This window comes from Cicer arietinum, chromosome 3 (genome assembly GCF_000331145.2).
Source record: "Cicer arietinum cultivar CDC Frontier isolate Library 1 chromosome 3, Cicar.CDCFrontier_v2.0, whole genome shotgun sequence".
Taxonomy (NCBI): domain Eukaryota; kingdom Viridiplantae; phylum Streptophyta; class Magnoliopsida; order Fabales; family Fabaceae; genus Cicer; species Cicer arietinum.
The window spans coordinates 76,175,858-76,195,812 of record NC_021162.2 but is presented as its reverse complement, the minus strand read 5'-3'; the positions used below and the strand labels follow the sequence as shown (position 1 = coordinate 76,195,812).

At 33.1% G+C, this 19,955-nt stretch overlaps 4 protein-coding genes and 1 pseudogene across 5 annotated transcripts in view; 4 read left to right on the top strand and 1 right to left on the bottom strand.

The window, feature by feature from the left end:
• LOC101510685 (uncharacterized) overlaps positions 1-952 on the top strand; it is a 1,884-nt pseudogene extending 932 nt beyond the window's left edge.
• Positions 953-1,325: 373 nt separating this feature from the next.
• On the top strand, positions 1,326-4,055 carry LOC101508438 (cytochrome b561 and DOMON domain-containing protein At3g61750). 2 transcript variants are annotated; one of them, XM_012714035.3, is made up of 5 exons: positions 1,326-1,663; positions 2,121-2,319; positions 2,772-3,058; positions 3,178-3,490; positions 3,608-4,055. In XM_012714035.3, the coding sequence occupies exons 1-5, from the start codon at positions 1,424-1,426 to the stop codon at positions 3,610-3,612; spliced, it is 1,044 nt and encodes a 347-aa protein (XP_012569489.1). In that variant the 5' UTR covers positions 1,326-1,423; the 3' UTR covers positions 3,613-4,055. The 2 variants fall into 2 exon arrangements, with proteins under 2 accessions (XP_012569489.1, XP_004494817.1); XM_004494760.4 differs by having other exon boundaries at positions 1,329-1,663; positions 2,121-2,517.
• Positions 4,056-6,091: 2,036 nt separating this feature from the next.
• On the top strand, positions 6,092-15,744 carry LOC101508120 (histone-lysine N-methyltransferase ATX3-like). The gene is made up of 23 exons (XM_004494758.4): positions 6,092-7,262; positions 7,359-7,414; positions 7,680-7,848; positions 8,649-8,756; positions 8,854-8,922; positions 9,028-9,096; positions 9,214-9,305; positions 9,401-9,493; positions 9,924-10,059; positions 10,286-10,358; positions 10,509-10,608; positions 10,745-10,869; positions 11,199-11,344; positions 11,819-11,923; positions 12,130-12,194; positions 12,286-12,499; positions 12,687-12,770; positions 12,868-12,915; positions 13,036-13,125; positions 13,233-13,319; positions 14,951-15,025; positions 15,182-15,282; positions 15,428-15,744. The coding sequence occupies exons 1-23, from the start codon at positions 6,471-6,473 to the stop codon at positions 15,516-15,518; spliced, it is 2,988 nt and encodes a 995-aa protein (XP_004494815.1). The 5' UTR covers positions 6,092-6,470; the 3' UTR covers positions 15,519-15,744.
• Positions 15,745-15,884: 140 nt separating this feature from the next.
• LOC101507799 (putative RING-H2 finger protein ATL21A) lies at positions 15,885-18,648 on the top strand. The gene is made up of 2 exons (XM_004494757.4): positions 15,885-16,880; positions 18,110-18,648. Exons 1-2 carry the CDS (start codon positions 16,205-16,207, stop codon positions 18,538-18,540), a joined length of 1,107 nt encoding a protein of 368 aa, XP_004494814.1. The 5' UTR covers positions 15,885-16,204; the 3' UTR covers positions 18,541-18,648.
• Positions 18,649-18,957: 309 nt separating this feature from the next.
• Positions 18,958-19,955, bottom strand: part of LOC101507489 (uncharacterized) — a 2,684-nt gene continuing 1,686 nt past the window's right edge. The window contains exons 3-4 of the mRNA XM_012714236.3: positions 19,667-19,955; positions 18,958-19,370 (exon numbers count right to left, since the gene is read on the bottom strand). Of these exons, the coding sequence (XP_012569690.1) occupies positions 19,224-19,370; positions 19,667-19,955 (436 nt within the window). The 3' untranslated portion in view covers positions 18,958-19,223. The remainder of the gene's footprint in view (positions 19,371-19,666) is intronic.

Below are 19,955 nucleotides of genomic sequence, written 5' to 3'. Positions count from 1 at the left end.
GAAGTAACATCATCTCCTGCATCTTCATCAACGATAGCCCTTGCAGCTGCCGCGCGACAAACCGGAGGCAAACTTGTATGCATTCTACCTGAGACAGTTCTTGATGAGTCCAAAGAAGCTATCAACAACTCAGGACTTAAAGACCAAGTAGAATTTAGAACTGAAGATCCATATAAGTTATTGCCTTATTATGAAAATATTGATTTCTCACTTGTTGATTGCAAAGATGAAAGCTATGAAATGTTGCTCAACTTCATAGATGTTAATCCTGTTAGATCTGTTGTGGTTGCAAATAATTTGGTTGGTGATAGAAAAGGATTGGGAGGGTGTGTCAGGAGAAATTATGAGAAACTAGCTGTAAGATCTGTGAAACATCCTATAGGCAAAGGTATGGAAGTAACTACGATTAGCAAGAATGATGAAACTGATAAGAGACATCATCATGCAAGAAAAAGGAACAAGAGCAAGTGGATTGCCAAGTTTGATGAGAAGAGTGGTGAGGAACACATATTCAGATTACCTCAGTTTGACTTGTTTTTGGAATTAACATTGTAGTTTTTAATTACATATAGAAATTGTATAGCATTGACATGTGTGTTGGTACCTGACATTGACACATGTAGTTAAATTTAATTTCTTTCATTTTTCAAATTATCATCGGTGCTCGTGTTTGTATCAGTGTTTCATAGGTTAGACTTTTAGTATATGAAGTTGTCAATTTAGAGTAGAGTTCCTATATTACTTCAAAAGCAATATTTCGCCTTTGTATTAATGTAACAATACATTAGAGTCCATATAAAAAGAACGTATCAAAAAGGTTTCTAATAAACCGACTCTAAGATTGTGGTAGGATTTGGATTCAATGTAGGAACTGTGTGGCGAAGTAATTGACTACGGGCATCCAATCTCAAATTAATGGTAAAAATATTTAAAGATGATTTGGTGAAGATGTAATGTTCGAAATTAATTATTGCGTGTAACTGCATTAAGTCATTAGTGCAATGAATTTGAATCTGCAATAGTACATACTACATAGTTTTAATCAAAATCTCTTGCACATATTTTCTAACAAAGTTGATTCCTAAAAGGAAATTGAATTATTTACTACCATAACTTTGTTATTACTAATTACTTTGAATGGAGTATGAATGGGTACTGCTCATAGAAATATCAGGAAAATCAATATAAAAAACAAAAGAAAAATGCAGTTGAATTTGTTGTTCACAATAATAGAAGGTGGTGATGATTACCTCCCAGCACCAACCATTATGCCAACCACCAAATTTCAAACTTCAAATGCAAGAGACTAATACATCTCAACTGTCTTGTTGTTAAACCTTCATATTCACATTTCCTCTCTTATTCTTCAATTTTGTAAACATCATTGTTCCTATCCTTGGATCACAGAGGATCCAGTCTATGAATGGCAAAGCTAATAAGATCTTTGGCTCATCTATGGCCATCTTTTATCAAGATATGTATGCTGAATCTTGTCCTCAACTTCAACAAGATCATTGTATTAGCAGATGACAATGGAAAAAGTGATTTTACATCATTTGAAAGTACTTGCAAGAATACAAACTATCAACTTTTTCTTCCTCCACCATATCAGAATATATCCTCTACAATATGTAAACCTGTTTGGAACACATATGAATTGAGGGTAAGTTCAAGTTCAATTAGATTTCTAATTGTTTATTGTTTGTTCTACTCATTTATTTATTCCTTTTCACTTATTATGTTTAGTTCTTTGGTTTAGAATGTCCTCTTTTTTTTTACGTAGCTTTTCAAAATCAACAATTCACTTTAGAATCTAGAGTAATATCAATAATTAATAAATAAATCAACAGTTTACATTATAGGGGTAGTCAGTTACATCATAAAGTTACTCTCTACTTGGACAATTAATTTTGTTTGAAAAAGGTAAATCTTAGTATATTAGCGGTCAAAATTTGAACCTTGAACCTTCTTATGTGTCCTTGAGACTGATTATTTTTTCAATGATTTTAGAATTTTGATGTTTTATGATCTAGCAAATCTAAGATCTAGCAAGAAATGTTATTATTTGAATGTCATGGTTTGTCCCTTTGCATCTAATATGTAGTGAAATTTTGTTGCAGTACACAAAAAAGGATGATATCACAACTATAATACTATCTGCACCCTATACTATTGGGTGGGTGGGGATTGGATTTTCAAGAGATGGTAAGATGAATGGTTCAAGTGCAATGGTGGGATGGGTTAACAAACATGGTCATGCAAAAATAAAGCAGTTTTATCTAAGGGGTATGAAATCATCAGAAGTGATTGCAGACAAAGGTGAACTGCCTCTAAATAATGTGCCTGCTGCTGTAGCAACAAATGGGGCTGACATTTATTTGGCATTTCAGCTTCAAACAGCTATTCCTTTTGGAAAGCAACCAGTTTTATTGGCTTTTAGTACTAAGCATCCACATGAACACCACCTGTCAAAACATGATGACAAAACAACAATTATTTTTGATTTTTCTTCTTCAGGTGCAAAATTATACTATATGACAGTTAATGCTCACTTTCATTTCTTTTCACATGGAATAATCTTCATTTAACTCAACCACAATTTATTATTCTAATTACTTTTTTTAATTTCAATCGTACATGTGATTAATATTATCTGCATCACTCACAGTTTATAATATTTTAGATATACCTTTTTCTTATAAGTTGATGAAAGCATATAGTATTGTAAATTTATTCCAAAATAAGTAAGTTGACAATGATCCCTTTTGCAGGTTCTAAGGGTCCATCATCCAATGGTTTGATTGAGATGAGGAAGAATCATGGAATAGTGGGTATAATTGGGTGGGGCTTAATCCTGCCAGTAGGGGCAATTGTTGCAAGGTACTTCAAACATAAGGAACCACTTTGGTTCTATCTACATTCAGTGATTCAATTTATAGGATTTGCATTTGGGCTTGTAACTGTCCTTCTTGGATTACAACTCTACTCCAAAATGCATGTCCATATACCAGCTCATAGAGGAATAGGCATTTTTGTCCTTGTGCTAAGTATTCTTCAGGTTTGCCACTAACTCATGCTAACTATTGTTCAGCTTAATTATCTTTCTGTTAAAGTACAATTTTAACTGACATATAATTAAGTACAACATAAACTGACTACAAAATCATGTGAGTTCAGATATTGGCATTCTTATTGAGACCAAATAAAGATTCCAAGATCCGAAAAATTTGGAATTTGTATCATGGCTGGTTTGGAAGACTGGCACTATTCTTTGCAGCTTTGAACATAGTGCTGGGAATGCAAGCTGCAGGAGCAGGGAATGATTGGAAGACAAGCTATGGATTCCTTGTTAGTATTAATATTGTTGCAGTTATTGTTCTAGAAATTTTGGCATATTTTAAAAGATCAGAGAAGCGTTCTCTTCCTCATAGTTTCCAAATGGACCCAATTGAAGAACCAACCTTTCCAACTAATAATAATCTACCAAAAGGTAAATTATTCCTATCTTTTTATACTATTCTATCTCTTGTAAAAAAAACGGTTATTTCTATCTAATTGTTGTTTTCTAAATTTAATATCTAATACTAATACCACTTTGATGAAGCAGGGTGAATGTGATGGCTCCTAGTTTTGCACTTGTGTAAACTCATCCTTATGGAAATATGTAGATATCTATAGCCACCTAGAAGTTTGCCAAGAAGGACAATCCTAACCCTGGCTTCCTCACATGAACTTGAGATTGAACTTTTTTTTTTTTTCATTTGAGTTTCTGCTGCTGATTGATCGGGTGCAATGTCATTTTTTACATCTACACTTTGTTGTTTTTTTTTTTCTGTACAAAAGAAATGTTTTTGAAATTTCAAAATCATATTGGTGAGTGATCATGTTTTGATCAAAAGAGCATATTCATACATGGATCCTTCACATAATGCTCAAGCAATTCCTTCTTATTCTGAGCATGTGTTTGGAACTACATTTGCTTGCAAGTCATTTTTCGCATTCCTGTACATTCTTGATGTGGTATAATATATAAAAGCTACAATATTAAACTTCCACGTTGACGTGGTTTCTTGCATTTAGATTCTCACAAGTGCAGCTATCCGCACACAAAGGAGACTAATAGAATAAAGACACATCACCTAAAATACTAATTTTCTTTGTTTAGTTTTGGTAATTATTACAATTCACTAATTCTCTATATACGGCGGAAACATAAATTACATATTCTAATAAATATATTTATGACTCATCGTAATAGATCAATCTAGATCTTTCTAGAATTTGATAACACATCGCCTAAAATACCTAGCGAAATTTAAATCAAATCTTATTTGATTATAATAATTAACTACTTTATATTATATTTTAATATTATATGTGTTAATACAAGCTAACAAAAAATTTATCTGTACGACTTAACTTAATCTAAAAAAAAACATCCTTCTAAATATCTATTAAACGTCTATTAGAAGGATCCGCTAAGTATTGTGGTATTGTCGAACCTCAATCCTCATATTTTCAAATAAAAAAGTGAGGAGAGGAGAAATACTGCTAGATCCTAAATCGAAATCCTTCTAGAATTAGTTAATTTAGTTCAATCACACAGTGACAATAATAACTTGCATGTAATCTGTGATGTTTGGTTTCTTCAAGTATCATTACAATCGATTGATGTTATATACTATGATTTAAGGGACTGGATCAATTATTTTATTTATTTACAATATTAAATTGATCGGCTCTTAGGATTTTAAAGATTAAAATAATTATTTCCTCAAAAAATAAAATTAGTGGCAAATAACTAGACATTTTAATTTGAAATCTAGTAAATAATTCACTATTAATTCATACTTTTTTCTTTCTCTTATTACTAAATTTAAGAGAAATTTCATATTTTTTTTCTTTCTAAATTTATATTATTAATTTAACTTTTTAGTTGTAGACTCATAAATTCATAATTGTTTCAAGTACATTCATTATAGCGAAATTAGATAGTGGGGTGGTGATTGGGATGTGAATTCTCTCAAAATGAACAGTTAATTTAGAAATAAATAAATAAATATTAACAACCATTGATTAAGAAGTCAAAAGATAATATTATATATAATCATAATAAATTACGAATATGTGAAAAATAACAATCTATAGGGTGATGGGATAACTCTTCCATAAAATAATAGATTCAATAACAAATATAAAAAAGTTAACAAACAAATAGAGTATATATATAAATTACAGTAAATCATTTGAGGATGTCCATTAAACATTACTTTATAGGTCCATATTTAGGGCTCCCAATAAACTATATAAAAAATATTCATTTTCAATTGTTTATGTATAATTGAAAATGGACTGTGCTAAAATTGGGGTTATCCGAGTTTTCCTTAAAGGACGATGAGTAATAAAAGTGACCTTTGAATTAAAATAATAAATATGTAAATTGATTATTAAAATTATAAATATCAATTAAATTTGTTCATAAATTTTATAAATTGATAAATATATAATTAAAATTATAAAATATTTATAAAAATAATTTATATAAAAATTTTTGTTGTTAGATTTCATGGCGTAATAATGTAATTGAATATGTGACTTTATATAATAAATAATTGTATATAATATGTAATTTTTAGTAAAATCATTGAGTTATTTTATGAAAAGTTTTTTATTAGAGATTTTAAAATAGCAAATTATTTATTATATTAATAACAAATGATTTTATATAATATTTTATTAAATATAATTAAGTTAATTAATGTAATATTTATTAGATAATATTAACTTTGACAAAATTTATTAATTTTAAATTAAAAAATAAAGACTTTATTAAATAAAAAATTAATATTTTATTGTCAGTGTCTATATCCTTTGCACACGGAAAACTAGAGTTGACGGACTAGATTTGGTATGGATGAAGCATGATAAAATTTGGTAGAATAATAGAATCTAACGTTAAAAAAGTGATTAATCATGCATCAATGCCTCCGCTTTAAAAGGACCCCTAAAAAGATGCATATTTATGCCACACCGAAATACTACCAATTGGCTTTTCAATTTTGTAAATGCAAAAAATAAAAAATAAAAAAAATTGCCGCTTCCGCCAAAAAAATAATAAGTTTCGCGCTTTCCTAAATTTTACAAATTTTGGTCATCCTCTTCACCTCTCGGTCCTATCTCCCCCTCATTTTATTTTCTAACACAATTTAATTTATTTTCAAGCGTTTCCTATTGTGATTCGCGAAATTTAATATCAATTTATTTACTTATTTTATCCCTTCTGCGTGATTCGCCAAAGGGAAAAGTTGCTCAATTTTCTCTCTTTCATTGTTCGACTCGTTTGCGTGTTTTTGCATCGGAATTAAGCGATTTCCAATTCGATTGGATTTTCGTGGTGTCAGGATCTGACATTTGTAGCTTCGGTGCTACACCTTTGAATTAGGGTTTTGTGTGTGCTTCACAATCATAATATGATAATTAAGCATTCTTTGAAAGCTGAATTGCAAAACCTAAAGCGGTGTAAGCATGAAGAAGAAGAAAAGGACCGTCTTAATTCGGCGATTCAGAAGAAACAGAAGGTGAACGGCGTTGACTCCATTGCTAACAGTGAAGACTTGAACATCTTTTTTGTCTCTGGATCCGGCGAAGGATTAAATTGCGGCGGTGGTGGTGAAGTCCACTCCAATTCAACTTCCGTGGAATTGAACGGTGGAAGTGCAAAAGCACCTCCGTTGTTACGATCTTCCAGAGGCCGCGTTCAAATGCTTCCATCTAAGTTCAATGATTCGGTACTTCTCGATACATGGAAGAATACTAATAGGCGAATTAAAATATCTGAATTAGGGTTTGAAGGTGATAATGGTTCAAGAGACACTGAAATGAGAATTTTGAATAAGGGAAAGGAAAACAAATGCGACTCAAAACAAGAGATTGATTATGGTTTTGATGAATTTAACTACGAGAAGCATGCTGAGTCGTTTAAGAGCATTAAAACGACGGTTAAAGGGAGTCGTTTGTTGTTGGTTAAGAAAGAGAGTGAAAATGGTTTGGTTGAAAAGGCTAAAAAGGGGAAGAAGATTTTCAAACTAGAGGATTTTCATTTGGGTGATATAGTTTGGGCAAAATGTGGCAAGAGTTATCCGGCGTGGCCTGCTGTGGTGATTGATCCCATTTTGCATGCTCCTCAGTCTGTTCTCAGCTGTTGTGTTCCGGGTGCAATTTGTGTTATGTTTTTTGGTTATTCAAAAAATGGAAAGCAAAGGGTAAACTTTTTCAACACACCTTTATGTAAATGTTTGAGTTATTGATTGTGGTTTTTTATGTCGAAAACTAATGAATTGGTGATGGGCACTTGTCAGGACTATGCATGGGCGAAGCAGGGGATGGTATTCCCCTTCTTGGAATTCATGGATAGGTGTGTGAATTAGTGTTGTCAATTGTGAATTGTGGTTTGTTCAAATTTTGTTATGCAACAGTGCTATTGCACCGTCATAGCCTTTATCTATCAATATTTTGCACTAAATAGCATATGGTAGATTTGTTCAAATTCTGTTATGCTAAAGTGCTATAACGCCGCAGTAGCCGTCTTTTTAACAACATCGCTGATAATGTTTTGGCTGCTGTTCTTCCTGCAAGAATATTTTGCCTGTACTTACTCATTAAGAATTATCTTTGTTCAGATTCCAGGGGCAGATCCGATTGTACAAGAGCAAACAGAGTGATTTTCACAAGGCAATGGAGGAGGCAATGTTGGCGGAAGATGGCATTCTGGACCCACACTTCAGAACTGAGCAAATTGTGGAGGGTGCGGGTTCCTGTGCTGATCAGGAGCATTGCTACAAAGACCAGGTGATATTAATTTTTTCAACTGTGCTGTGTATGATCGTGAAAAAAATTGTTAATAAGAGTAATTTGACAAAATGACATTTTAGGTCTAACATATTTTTACAATATCAGTTTGTAAGGTGAGAGATGCCTCTCTATATAAACTGTATTTAGATCTTATCTATACTCAATGTGGGACTTGAGTTCCAATATACCCCTTCACAGTCAATACTATTAGGCTTGGTGTATGGATATAAATTATATAATACCTCCATTCCTATATAGAATACCCTCCTAATACTTCTGTCCCTATATATAAGGCCTTTTTCAAATTTTCAATCACATTAATTATTTCTTCACCAATGTACCCCTAATTATGTTAACTCTTTTTCTACAATTTACAATTAATACTATAATAAAAATATAAATTAATTCTCTCTCCTAGAGGGTAAATTTGCTAAACAACACAAATTGTCAACAAATTTAATACTATACTAAACTTTTTTCTTGAAGAAGCTATAATCAACTTTCTTAATACTTGTGATTTAATCAACGAGGTTTATATATAGGAACAAAAGTAGTACTATACATTCTAACAAAGTCAAGGTTCATTAAAAATATTAAATTGTAGTAAGTATGATTTGTGCGTGTGTTTTTGGCCTGCTTTTGATCCTTTTTTGGTGCAAGTTTTTTTTACTTTGAAGTCTTTTATATTTTTCAATGTATTTGTACGATCGATGACACTTATTTCTAGTGAATTTATCTTGTAAATCTTATAGAGACTGGTTAATTATATAATTTTATCCAGTGAATAAATTATGCAGGATGCAAAATCTTGTTTTGGCTGTGGTTTGACGTTGCCATGCAAAACCATGAAGAAGACTAAAGATTCAAGCTGTGCTACTCAGCATTATTGTAAACCTTGTGCAAAGGTTCAGCGATTTACTCATTTAAGATTTCTTCAGTTTCTTGACTACGTATATCTGTTGCTGACATTTAGTTTTAAACACTCATGGTTCTTTCTTACAGTTACTAAAATCAAAACAATATTGTGGCATTTGCAAAAAGATTTGGCACCATTCAGATGGTGGTGATTGGGTGAGATTCTACTTCTCAATAGGTGTCTCTGATTGATTAAATTAATGCTTATTTCACCTAGAATCAAAATTTTGAGATCTTGTGGGGCTGGGCACTTTGAATTAGGTATGCTGCGATGGTTGTAATGTTTGGGTGCATGCTGAGTGTGACAAAATTTCCAGCAAACTTTTCAAGGTATAGTATAATGGTTAACAACATGCTGCTGCAGCTCTCTTTTCACCTTTCTTTTGCTTGTTTGATGTCCCTGGTCCAAAACAATATGTAAGATGACTGACTGGTTACTTGATGCAGGATCTGGAAAATATAGATTACTATTGCCCAGATTGCAAGGGAAAGTTGGATTGTAAATTATCAGCATCACAAACATACAAATCAAAAAATAAGTATGCAGTAATTTTCTATTACTTCCTTTTGCCCATACTCGGGTATTCAGCATTTGACTTTATTCATTGAATCTTATGTTCTTTTTTCGGGACAGGTCAGTAGAGAACAACCGAAAACCTGCGGTACCTGAAGAGCTAGTGGTGGTGTGCAATGACATGAAAGGAATTTACTTTCCAAAGCTTCATTTGTAAGCCTTGAACACTTGTTTTATATCATAGGGTTTGATAGCCAAATAAAAATATTTTGACGTCCCCTCCATGCTGCAGATAAATTTCTTAAATTTGTATTCTTGGAGATGCTCTCCATCCACCTCACCATTGGGTGGATTTAATACCATGTTGGGAAACGAAAAATAATTCAATATCTGTTTAAATATGTGGCTTGGTTCACAAGTGAAACTACTTCTGATAAGAGAACCTATATAATCATTATATTTTTTACACTCCTTTTTTTTACATCTTTACACCTCTTTTTTTTATTTTTTATTTATTTTTATCTATCCTCTTTCTCATTAACAATATCATCCTTCAAGAAGAATTTCATATAACTTTTTTTTTAATAATATCATCATTCAAGAAGAATTTCATATAACTTTTTTTTATCATTTTTTCTTGCAGAGTTATGTGCAAGTGTGGCATGTGTGGGTCAAGGAAGCAGGCATTGGCTGAATGGGAACGGCATGCAGGTTGCAGAGCCAAAAAATGGAAACATAGTGTGAAACTAGAAAGTACAATGCAACCATTAATGAAATGGGTATGTGTCATATCTTGCTAGATTAGATGCGTGGCAAATCTTTCTGGTGGTTACTCTCATTTGAATTACTTTTATGCTGACTGCATCACTTTTATCTCCAAACTTTTCCAAATTCGAAATATAAAGATGCAGTCCTGTAATGTGTGCATATTGTGTCTTCATATTTCCATATTACTGCTTTTGTGCTTCTTTCTCATTTTTGAAATAACAATACAAATTTCTACAGATCACAGAACACAATTCCCAAGCTGGAATTTCCATGCAGTTAGATCAGAAACGGGTGCTTTCCTTTTTGCAAGGTAAACATGTATTTCATATGCACTTTTACATACTGAAGCTTTCATTTCTTTTACATAATCAGGTCTTATGGTACATCGCAGTCTCATGTTTTCTCTTAAATACATCTTTGAAACAGAGAAACTTATTTTACTTGTATTTTATTGCCTCAGAGAAGTATGAGCCAGTTTATGCAACATGGACAACAGAAAGATGTGCGATTTGCAGATGGGTTGAAGATTGGGAAGATAACAAAATTATTATCTGTAACAGGTTGCTTTAATCAACATTAATGGTTTTTGCTCCTAGCTGTAAAGTTATTATAGATATGTTAAAATTCTGTTTCTGATTTACAAAACTTTAAAGCATCAAAAGTAAATTACTTCCTGTGCACTTGTTCATTGTCCAGGTGCCAAGTTGCAGTTCACCAAGAGTGCTATGGGGCAATGAATGTTAAAGATTTTACTTCTTGGGTTTGTAGAGTGTGTGAAACTCCTGAGGTAGAAAGAGAGTGTTGCCTCTGTCCAGTAAAAGGCATGTCATGTACATTTCATATTTTCTTTGGTCTGACTGCTTTTGCTGTATCCCATGATATTACACTCTCCAGGAAAGTAGTAGTTTATGGATCCAGCACAATTGTTCTTCAATGAGAAATGGCCTATTTGTCATTCATTGGCTTGACTTTAGTGAAATTATTTATGATGTGTCCATAAGTTGTTTTCAGCTTATGTCTTAAGTCCTAGCATTGTCCACTTACCATTTAATGGCCTTTTCCCCCTTTTTATTTTTCTGCCATGGTTGTATCACTTATATGTGTCATCCATTGCTAATTTGCTTTTATAATTGGGGTAAACTCTTTGCAGGTGGAGCACTGAAGCCAACTGATGTTGAGTTGTTGTGGGTTCATGTAACATGCGCTTGGTTTCGTCCTGAAGTTGTTTTCAGAAACCACGAGGCAATGGAACCTGCCTCTGGAATCCTTAAGATTCCTCCTAATTTGTTTTTGAAGGTAACGGTAGGAGCTAAGGTTTTCTTGAAAGTTGTTATCAGGTGATTTTAGCTACTAGCCTGCTATATTCTTTCTAGCAGTAGCTGTGCTAATTTGCAGATTTGTTTTGATGACCACCCAGAATGAATTCTGTTTTTTTGGGGGTTGGGGGAGTGGATAAAAATAGAAATTATACAATATAATTATCATTTCAATAATTCCATTCCCCTACGTAATTTTATTACTCAATTACTTATACAAAACTCTTTCCATTCAATTAATTCTTTACTAAGAGTCAAAACTCTGAACATGCACTAAATCATCTTCCACCTTCAATTCAACACAACCCTTCTTACCTCTCCATGATTATATTCGAATTTTGTTCGTAAGATAGTCATGAGGTTGTTATTTAATTTTTTGGGGTCCTTTTCTCGTTGGGTTATACCCTTACTTGACATTCATTATTTCTATGTTTCTTGTCTACATTGGTGCCAGACTTGCGTGATCTGTAAACAAAGCCATGGTTCCTGTACAAGTTGTTGCAAGTGTGCTACTTATTTTCATGTGATGTGTGCGTCAAGAATGGGATACAGCATGGAAGTAAGTATGATGGCCCTTTTACTTCAATTTGAACTGTGCCTTGATCTGAAGCTGCTACTTTTTCTTCTTAATTTGATTTTTCCTTTGGAGCGCAGTGAAAACATTTATGTCCATATTAAATATATAGATAACTAAGGAAGTTAACATTTAGTTATATGGCGATGACGATTGGTGGTGAAATATGTTGATATTGTTTAAATGTACAGTTGCGTTCTACAGTGAAGAAGGGGACTCAAATAACAAAGACACTAATATATTGTGCAGTTCACAGGTTTGAGCTCTGTCTGGTCATCAAATTATGCTGATCTTATTTTCCACGTGTTCTTTTCAAAAACCATTTTTACATGTTTATTTCATTTTAGGGTCCCAAATCCAGATTCAGTAGTGGTTGTGCATACACCCCTTGGGGTATTTTCTCCTAGAACTTCGCTTCAAAATCACAAGGGATGCTTAAGAGGATCAAAGCTTATTTCATCAGATAATACAGAACTCCTTGAACCTTCAACCTCTGAAGGTTATGAGGTTGAGCCACTATCTGCTGCCAGGTGTCGTGTTTACAGAAGGTCTCCCAATAAGGTGCTTATTTAAGACATATTATTGTGGCCATAAATTTATGTCAAGTTATCAACTTCTCTAGGCTTCTACTATGAAATCATACAGAGCCATTTGCGGTTTTTTCTGCTGTATAAAAAACTAAGTAACGGATCATTAACTAATTTTTTTAATTTGGTCCCGTTCAATACATTTTCTCCTATATTGCCAGAAGGATGATACACCAATAATTCACTTGCTTGGGGGGCCAAACCTTCATTCTTTAAGTGAAATAACTCAACTGAACAGCAATAAGGTAATCATCTTGTTTTGGTGTTCTGAGTTATAACTGTACCACATCAAATTTTGTCTGTTGGTAAAAAACTCTTAGTTCTAATCTTGTTCTGTGATAGGATGCTGGGGTATTTTCTTCATTTAAGGAACGCCTTCACCATTTACAGGTTAGTTAATCTCTCAATTTGCCCAAGTTAAAACTTCATTTCCATATCTTAAATTTTAATTTTAAGTAAAACCATATCTCATTTGTTTTGCTTTTAACCTTTGATGTTCTGGGGTCTTAGAAAACAGAAAATTGTAGAGTTTGCCTTGGAAAATCGGCTATTCAAGGGTGGGGCCTCTTTGCTCGTAGAGATTTGCAAGAAGGAGAAATGGTAACATTTTGTATTAATTTAAGATGGTCTCTTTGAAGTGTAAAATAAATACTGCTGCAGTTTTTCCTGATAGACTATATGTACATGCTTCTTGTGCCTGTCTGCAGGTCATTGAGTATCGTGGTGAGCAGGTAAGGCGTAGTGTTGCTGATCTGAGGGAAGCAAAGTACCGTTCAGAAGGCAAGGCTTGTTATGTGAGTCTCCTTAAAGTTATTTGAGATATCTGTCTGTACTATACTCCAAGCCATTTGCTGTGTGCTAGTTCACATTTTGTTTGGATCGTAGAAAATAAGATTTCATCAAACCATGTGTGCACAAGGTTGAAGAATAATAATTTTGAGTGATTTTTAAAATTTAATGTTTTATATATAGAAATCCTCTCAAATATTATGAGAGTTGTTAAGATTTGAAAGGATGGTAGAAAGACTTTTTTTGTTTCAACTCTAAACGGGTCTTCAATTTTATAAGGGTAAACACATAATCAAATTGATTTCATTTTTAATGTGAATGAAACACGAGAATTGATTTCTTTCACTCTATTCTCCCCTTGCCTCAAGATAGTGAAAAGTTAGATTTTCTAGTTAGGGAAATTGGGAATTGCGATTGGGTGGGTAGGATTGGGCCAGGCCAATAGCGATGTGCTGAGAGTTGAGGCTTTCTGAAGATAAAATCATTTGGCATTGGGAAAAGGGGGAATATACTCTGTTAGATTTGCTTACCATTTTATCTATGAGGAAAAGAATGGGAGTCTTCCTGAAGCTTCTTCTGCATCAAGTAATGGATTAATGAAGGATATTTGGAGAGTTGAAGTTCCTAATTGTGTTGGAAATGTTGATGAGGAAAGCCAAGATCACCTTCTCATTAACATGGTGTGGGTCTCTTCTCATTTGGGTATTTGTGTTCCCCATCATATGAACCAAACTCTCGTCTACTTCAGGGGCCAAGCTGCTCAGATCAGTTAGCAAAGCAAATGCTCAGTATATGCCGTTGGAAAATATGGAAAGCCATTACTGTTTTTAACCCCAACCATGAGGTAATTGGGTCATCAAAGATAAATATAGATGCAGGCTGTTTTGAAAGAGCTTGTCTGGTTAGGGAATGCTGGTTCATAATCTGAAGGACAAGCCAGCTTTGTTGCCACAAAGTTTGAAAGAACAGAACTGTCCCCTGCTCTAGCTGATGTGTTGGACACAAGGTGATGCCTTCTTTTGGCATAAAACTAGAAACTCAACAGAGTTATTATCAAATCTAATTCCGAAGGGATTGTTAATTGCATGTGGGTCCTCACTCCTCAAAATTTGTATCTATTGATCTGATCGTCCTTGACTGACTGTAAGGAACTCTTGTCTCAGTTGGAAAGTGCATCTGTGGTTAGTGTTAAAAGGTGCAAGAATGATGCTGCCTGCTCATAAGCTTATTATCTAGGGATCTAGAACATGGGTGGGAAATGTCCCTTAACTAAACTTAACAAACTGTTTGTAATGATTCCATGTTTTTATTATGCAAAGGCTTTTTTTTTTTTGTTATTTGAAATCTATTTGCTGTAAAAAAAAAAGAATTGATTTATAAATCAGTCCAAATCCTAATTTTAGAATTCGTTTCAAAACTGATGTTTGTTTTCTAAATCAAATTAAATCATTTATGATTACAAACATAATGGTGGGACCTGTTTTATAGAGTCATGTAAAAGTAAACCTTATCATATTTCCTTTGAACTCTTGGTTATGTGGTTTAGAGGCCTTTTTTTCGAAATGTTCATGTTTGCTGCCAACATTAGTATTCATTGTACTTTTGATCTTAAAACCAGTTGAAATAAATTATGCAGCTGTTCAAGATTAGCGAGGAGGTGGTTATTGATGCAACAGATAAAGGCAACATTGCACGTCTAATAAATCATTCTGTAAGTTAATTGCAATTAATATTTTCTTGGTTTTACAGTACTTCATTTCCCCAGTGATGCTGAAAAACGAAAGAAAAAAGAATGGCACAAATGTTAGTTTTACATTATGAACATTTTATGTTTCTGAAAAAATATGAATCAATGTGATCACTACAGTGCATGCCAAACTGCTTTGCAAGGATTATGTGTTTGGGTGATCAGGAGAGCCAGATTGTTCTTATTGCAAAGACCAATATTTCTGCCGGTGAAGAACTAACGTATGGTTTGTTGTGATATATATTTTTGATGTGTGTGCATGCAAACAATATTGTATATTGGAATGTGTCGTGCAACATACTTGGTGATGATGTTTTTTTAGTATGGCACATAACTTTTTTTCTTTCCATCTCAATGCTTCTGCAGGTATGATTACTTGTTCGATCCAGATGAGCGGGATGAACTCAAGGTTCCCTGCCACTGCAGAGCCCCCAATTGTAGGAAATTTATGAACTAGGTTGGTTAATGGTTTTGCATTGTTTCTGCCAATGGAGCAATTGCACCAACCAAACCTTAACCGGGAATATTTGTCGATTGACATTTTAAATTTTTTCAAGTTAAATTAATAAATTTGTATACAAGATATGTTGTACTATTGTCACATTGTATAGATATTTTTAAAAAGAATAATATTTTACAAGATTATTTATTTTACTTCAAAATATGATATTTATGTTGACCAAGCCGTGTGGGGTACATTACTTCAAATTAGTATAGTTTGTTAATGTAAATCTTATTAATCGTGCATGTTCACAGTTGTAAGTTTGGTGATTCAAAAAGACACAAGAATGTCTGATGACATTTTTTGAAGGAGTCTATACAAACCACCACAGTCCAATTAGTTACCATTTGAATGAATTGCAAATGAGAATTTATGTATTTAGTATTCTATATTAGGATGGTTTAGTTAGAATGAAGAGGATGTTTTATTTGCAAATGGTAAATATTTTGTTTTTGTTTTTATCCTGTAGCCTATTATGCTGACATGGCAAAAAAAATACCTGAACCTTCTATATTGCTGTTAGACTTTACCAATATATAATACCTTTTGACATTCATTATTGCTTCTTAATTAACTTGGATGAATGGTTTTCACCTTACGGATTTTTCATTTTATAAATTGATTTGTTCATCAAAGTAGCAATGAACATCTCGAAGTTCTTTCACTTCTTCATATTTTTTCTTGTCATATATGCCTCAGAAGACTATTGTCGACATTCTTGGTGCAGTAACGATAACATCCTTATTCGTTTCCCTTTTCAAGTTGAAGTAGAAGGTGATCAATATCCTTATTGTGGCTATCCTGGTTTCAAATTAACTTGTACAAATGATAGCAAAACAGTTTTAACACTCCCTTATACAGGAGCCTTCTATGTTCGCAAAATCAACTATCACAAACAGTACATACAGCTTTATGACCCTCATGATTGCCTTCCAAATCGTCTTCTAAGCCTTAATCTTTCAAGTTCACCTTTTACTGCCAAATTTATTACTAACTACACCCTCCTAATATGCTCAACTCGGAACATAAGATCACAATTCATACCTCTTGAATGTCTTAGCAATTCTACACATTTTGTATCAGCTATTCCTTCGATGAACTTCACCAATTCATTGCCTCAGTCTTGCTATGTTAATAGAAAGATTTCAATTCCAGTTGCAAGATCATATGATGAGATTTTCAGAAACTACCTCAGCGAAGATCTTCTACTAACATGGTCTTCGCCTGATTGTAGACATTGTGAATTACAAGATGGCATGTGCAAATTTGAGAGCAGAAATAGTGATCGAGTTCGATGTTTCTCCGATCACCAAACGGGTAAAACTGTTGTTGAACTTTTCCGCATGTCAACTCATTTGTTTAGTGATTCATGACATGATATTATTTCGTCATTCAATCTAAAGTAATTTGTTTTGTCAACTTGCTTGCTTAGTCAAAAACTTATTAATCTATAAACGTTTTATATATTATTCTTAATCCTTAATGGAATTGACATACATGGAATTTATTTGAAAATTCTAAGTCAATGATTTTATGTGTCGACTTAGCATGTGTTTGAAAACTTCGATATCCACGGTGGTGGCACTTGAACTTCGCCTGGACAGTTCTATGGCCACGGGAGAAGGATTCTACCGTGCAACATATCTACATGTTGTAATAGTAAACAATAAATTAAAAGGCCGAAAATGAAAAACTTGGTGAATTAGTGGCATTGCATGCAAATTGAATGCAGAAAGTCACGTCCAGGAGCGAATCTAAAAGTAAAAAGAGAATCGATTGTAAATTATTTTTCATCTACATGGGTCACTTGAGGAATTAATGCAACACCTTTTTATGCTAACAAATATTGCTCAAACAAGATATTCAAAATCCTTAATATTATTATGTATATTATTAGGTGTATATAATTAGCAAAGATCTGAAGGGGCTGGAGCCCCTGCAAGGCTGTACATACATCCGCCCTTACTCTTTCTTAACACATCCACAGAATTACAAATACAATCTTTTGAGTTTGATTCTTTTTTCGGATTAATCTTTTAATTTTTTTTCTTTTAAATTATTCCTTTAAGTTATATTCAGTTTGCAACATTTGGATAACCTTTTAAGTTATATTAAATTATGCATGTGGTTCTATAAATTTGATCTTTTGTTTGAATCACTGTAGTAAAATATTTCATATCAAATTATTTTGAGGCTATACGTGTGTGTAAATAGTTGTAGAAAAAAATAAAAAAATAAAAACCATTAATAAATTTTTTATAAAGTTTTATAGATGTTTTTTAAAAAATTATTATGAGAGATACATTGTTGTCGTATTTAGTAGGATTTCTAATGATCAAATCCTTTCAATTACATTAGTTGATGAAAGTGAGACAAAAAACTAACAATACAAATAAAATATAAATTATATAACCAATTAAAAAAAATGTAAACCAATTTGAAAAATGAGTCAAACTTAACTGACTGCACACAAAATTTTTGCTCAACATATTTATTAATTATTACATAGTATTCAGAAGTAATAACTGTTCCATTTTCATTTTCAGGTGACTCAAAACATGCCATTGTGATATTTAGAATCATCATATTATCCATTGGGGGAGCAGCTATGATGTGTGCAATTGGGATGGGGTGCTTAACGCACTTCAAGCGCAGAAGGACAATATCAGCTGAACCTACTATTGATATTACCATTACCAGGATGAGGATGGGTCTGGATGAGACAACAATTGAGTCTTTCGACAAGATTGTATTAGGGGAGAGTCGAAGACTGCCTGGAGTGGGACATAATGATGGAACAGGATGTTCAATATGCCTCTCAGAGTACAACAGCAAGGACATAATCAGATGCATTCCTAAATGCACACACTGTTTCCATGTTCACTGCATTGATGAATGGCTTCGCATGAACTCTACGTGTCCGCTTTGCCGCAATTCTCCTTCACCTTCTCATTCTGTTCTTCATTCAATATCATGAAGTTTCACATTAAAACCAAATCTGGGAAATGATTCCCAGCTCCCAAATCATACTATCAGAGGTTTGGGATATATATAAGTATCTGGATGACTTAAAATATTGAGTCTGTTCCGATGAATATTTGAAGAATTAATTCAAAATGGTTCTCATTTTGTAGAATAAACATTATAATATTAAATATTAGTTTAAAGTAATTTGATTATATTGTTTTAGAAAGTCTTGTAGGTAATTTAGCAGGCAAACTTGTAAAATATTTTCAAGCCTGCAAAATCCTTTTATCACTTCTGCTCAAACAATAATTTAAGGACAATTGACTGTATTTCAATAATAGTACATCAAAATTTTCTACAAAATCATGTTAAAGTGCCACTTCCATTAACCGCGCTAACTGGAATTGAATACTAATTTACTATCTAATAAAAGCAAAATTGAAATTGTTCATAATGCAAAATAAGACTTGAATTATACATAGTCCAGCTTCCTTTGACGGTTTGGTAACAGTATTGTATTATTGCATCAAATACAGCCAACAGTGAAAACATAACGAACAGAAAATGCAGGCATTAGTCTGTTCCGCAACCCAAGACACAATTAACTGCCAAACAAAAACGTATGATCAGTTATAAGATACTGTACAGAGAAGGAACTGCTCCACAGATGATAGATGCATATCAAAATGCTTTTTATTTCTTTGCTAGCAGTTTCTTTGGAAGTTTATCCAGGGGAGTCGATTTTAAAAGAAAAAGCCTAGCAGCACGCTCCTGCAAAGTACCACCACATTTTAACCCATGCAACTGGAGTTCAGTCTTCAACTTTTCCAAGCCAAGAATCTATGAAAATGGAAAACGCATCAGACTTCAGAGCCTAATAAATAGTACATGACTAGTGGATCTAGTCAATAAATGAGATGACTTATCTTTTATCTAATCACGCATGTCTAAAACAACAAGTTCACCACATAAATATTATATTCAATAAGTTATATGAACATAAATTTCGGTGGATTTCTAAAAATAATAGTTTCCTGAAGTTTTGCATAAAAGCTACATTGGTATAATTAAGTAAAGCACATAAACATATCAAAGTGTAGAACACCACAGAACCATCGCTATGTTTTGAATTATACCTCAAGTTCAGCAGCTGAATTAAAAGCATCAAAATTCAAAGGCTCCTCCTTCACTGGGACACTAATGCTTGGCAAGCTTTCTTCAATGACCACTGTTTTATGCTCAAGAGAACCATCAATTTCCATGTCATTGGCCACAATTTCAGAGCTCACAATATTTGAGACTTGAGCAACAGTGCCATCAACTTTGTTATCCTGATCTTGAGCACTAATTCCAGAATCCAACGTCTCTGAACAAGGCACAGCATTAATCTCCATCATCTCATCATGTACCATGAGTTCAGGTTCA

Bases quoted from the DNA above. Each gene is read 5' to 3' on its own strand.
- LOC101508438 (XM_004494760.4), top strand. From the start codon at position 1,424: ATGGCAAAGCTAATAAGATCTTTGGCTCATCTATGGCCATCTTTTATC. The intron at 1,664-2,120 runs GTAAGTTCAAGT...ATTTTGTTGCAG, and splicing joins GGAACACATATGAATTGAGG to TACACAAAAAAGGATGATAT. The intron at 2,518-2,771 runs GTGCAAAATTAT...TCCCTTTTGCAG, and splicing joins TTTTGATTTTTCTTCTTCAG to GTTCTAAGGGTCCATCATCC.
- LOC101508120 (XM_004494758.4), top strand. From the start codon at position 6,471: ATGATAATTAAGCATTCTTTGAAAGCTGAATTGCAAAACCTAAAGCGG. The intron at 8,757-8,853 runs GTTCAGCGATTT...TCTTTCTTACAG, and splicing joins ATTGTAAACCTTGTGCAAAG to TTACTAAAATCAAAACAATA. The intron at 9,306-9,400 runs GTATGCAGTAAT...TTTTCGGGACAG, and splicing joins ACATACAAATCAAAAAATAA to GTCAGTAGAGAACAACCGAA.
- LOC101507799 (XM_004494757.4), top strand. From the start codon at position 16,205: ATGAACATCTCGAAGTTCTTTCACTTCTTCATATTTTTTCTTGTCATA. The intron at 16,881-18,109 runs GTAAAACTGTTG...TTTCATTTTCAG, and splicing joins TTTCTCCGATCACCAAACGG to GTGACTCAAAACATGCCATT.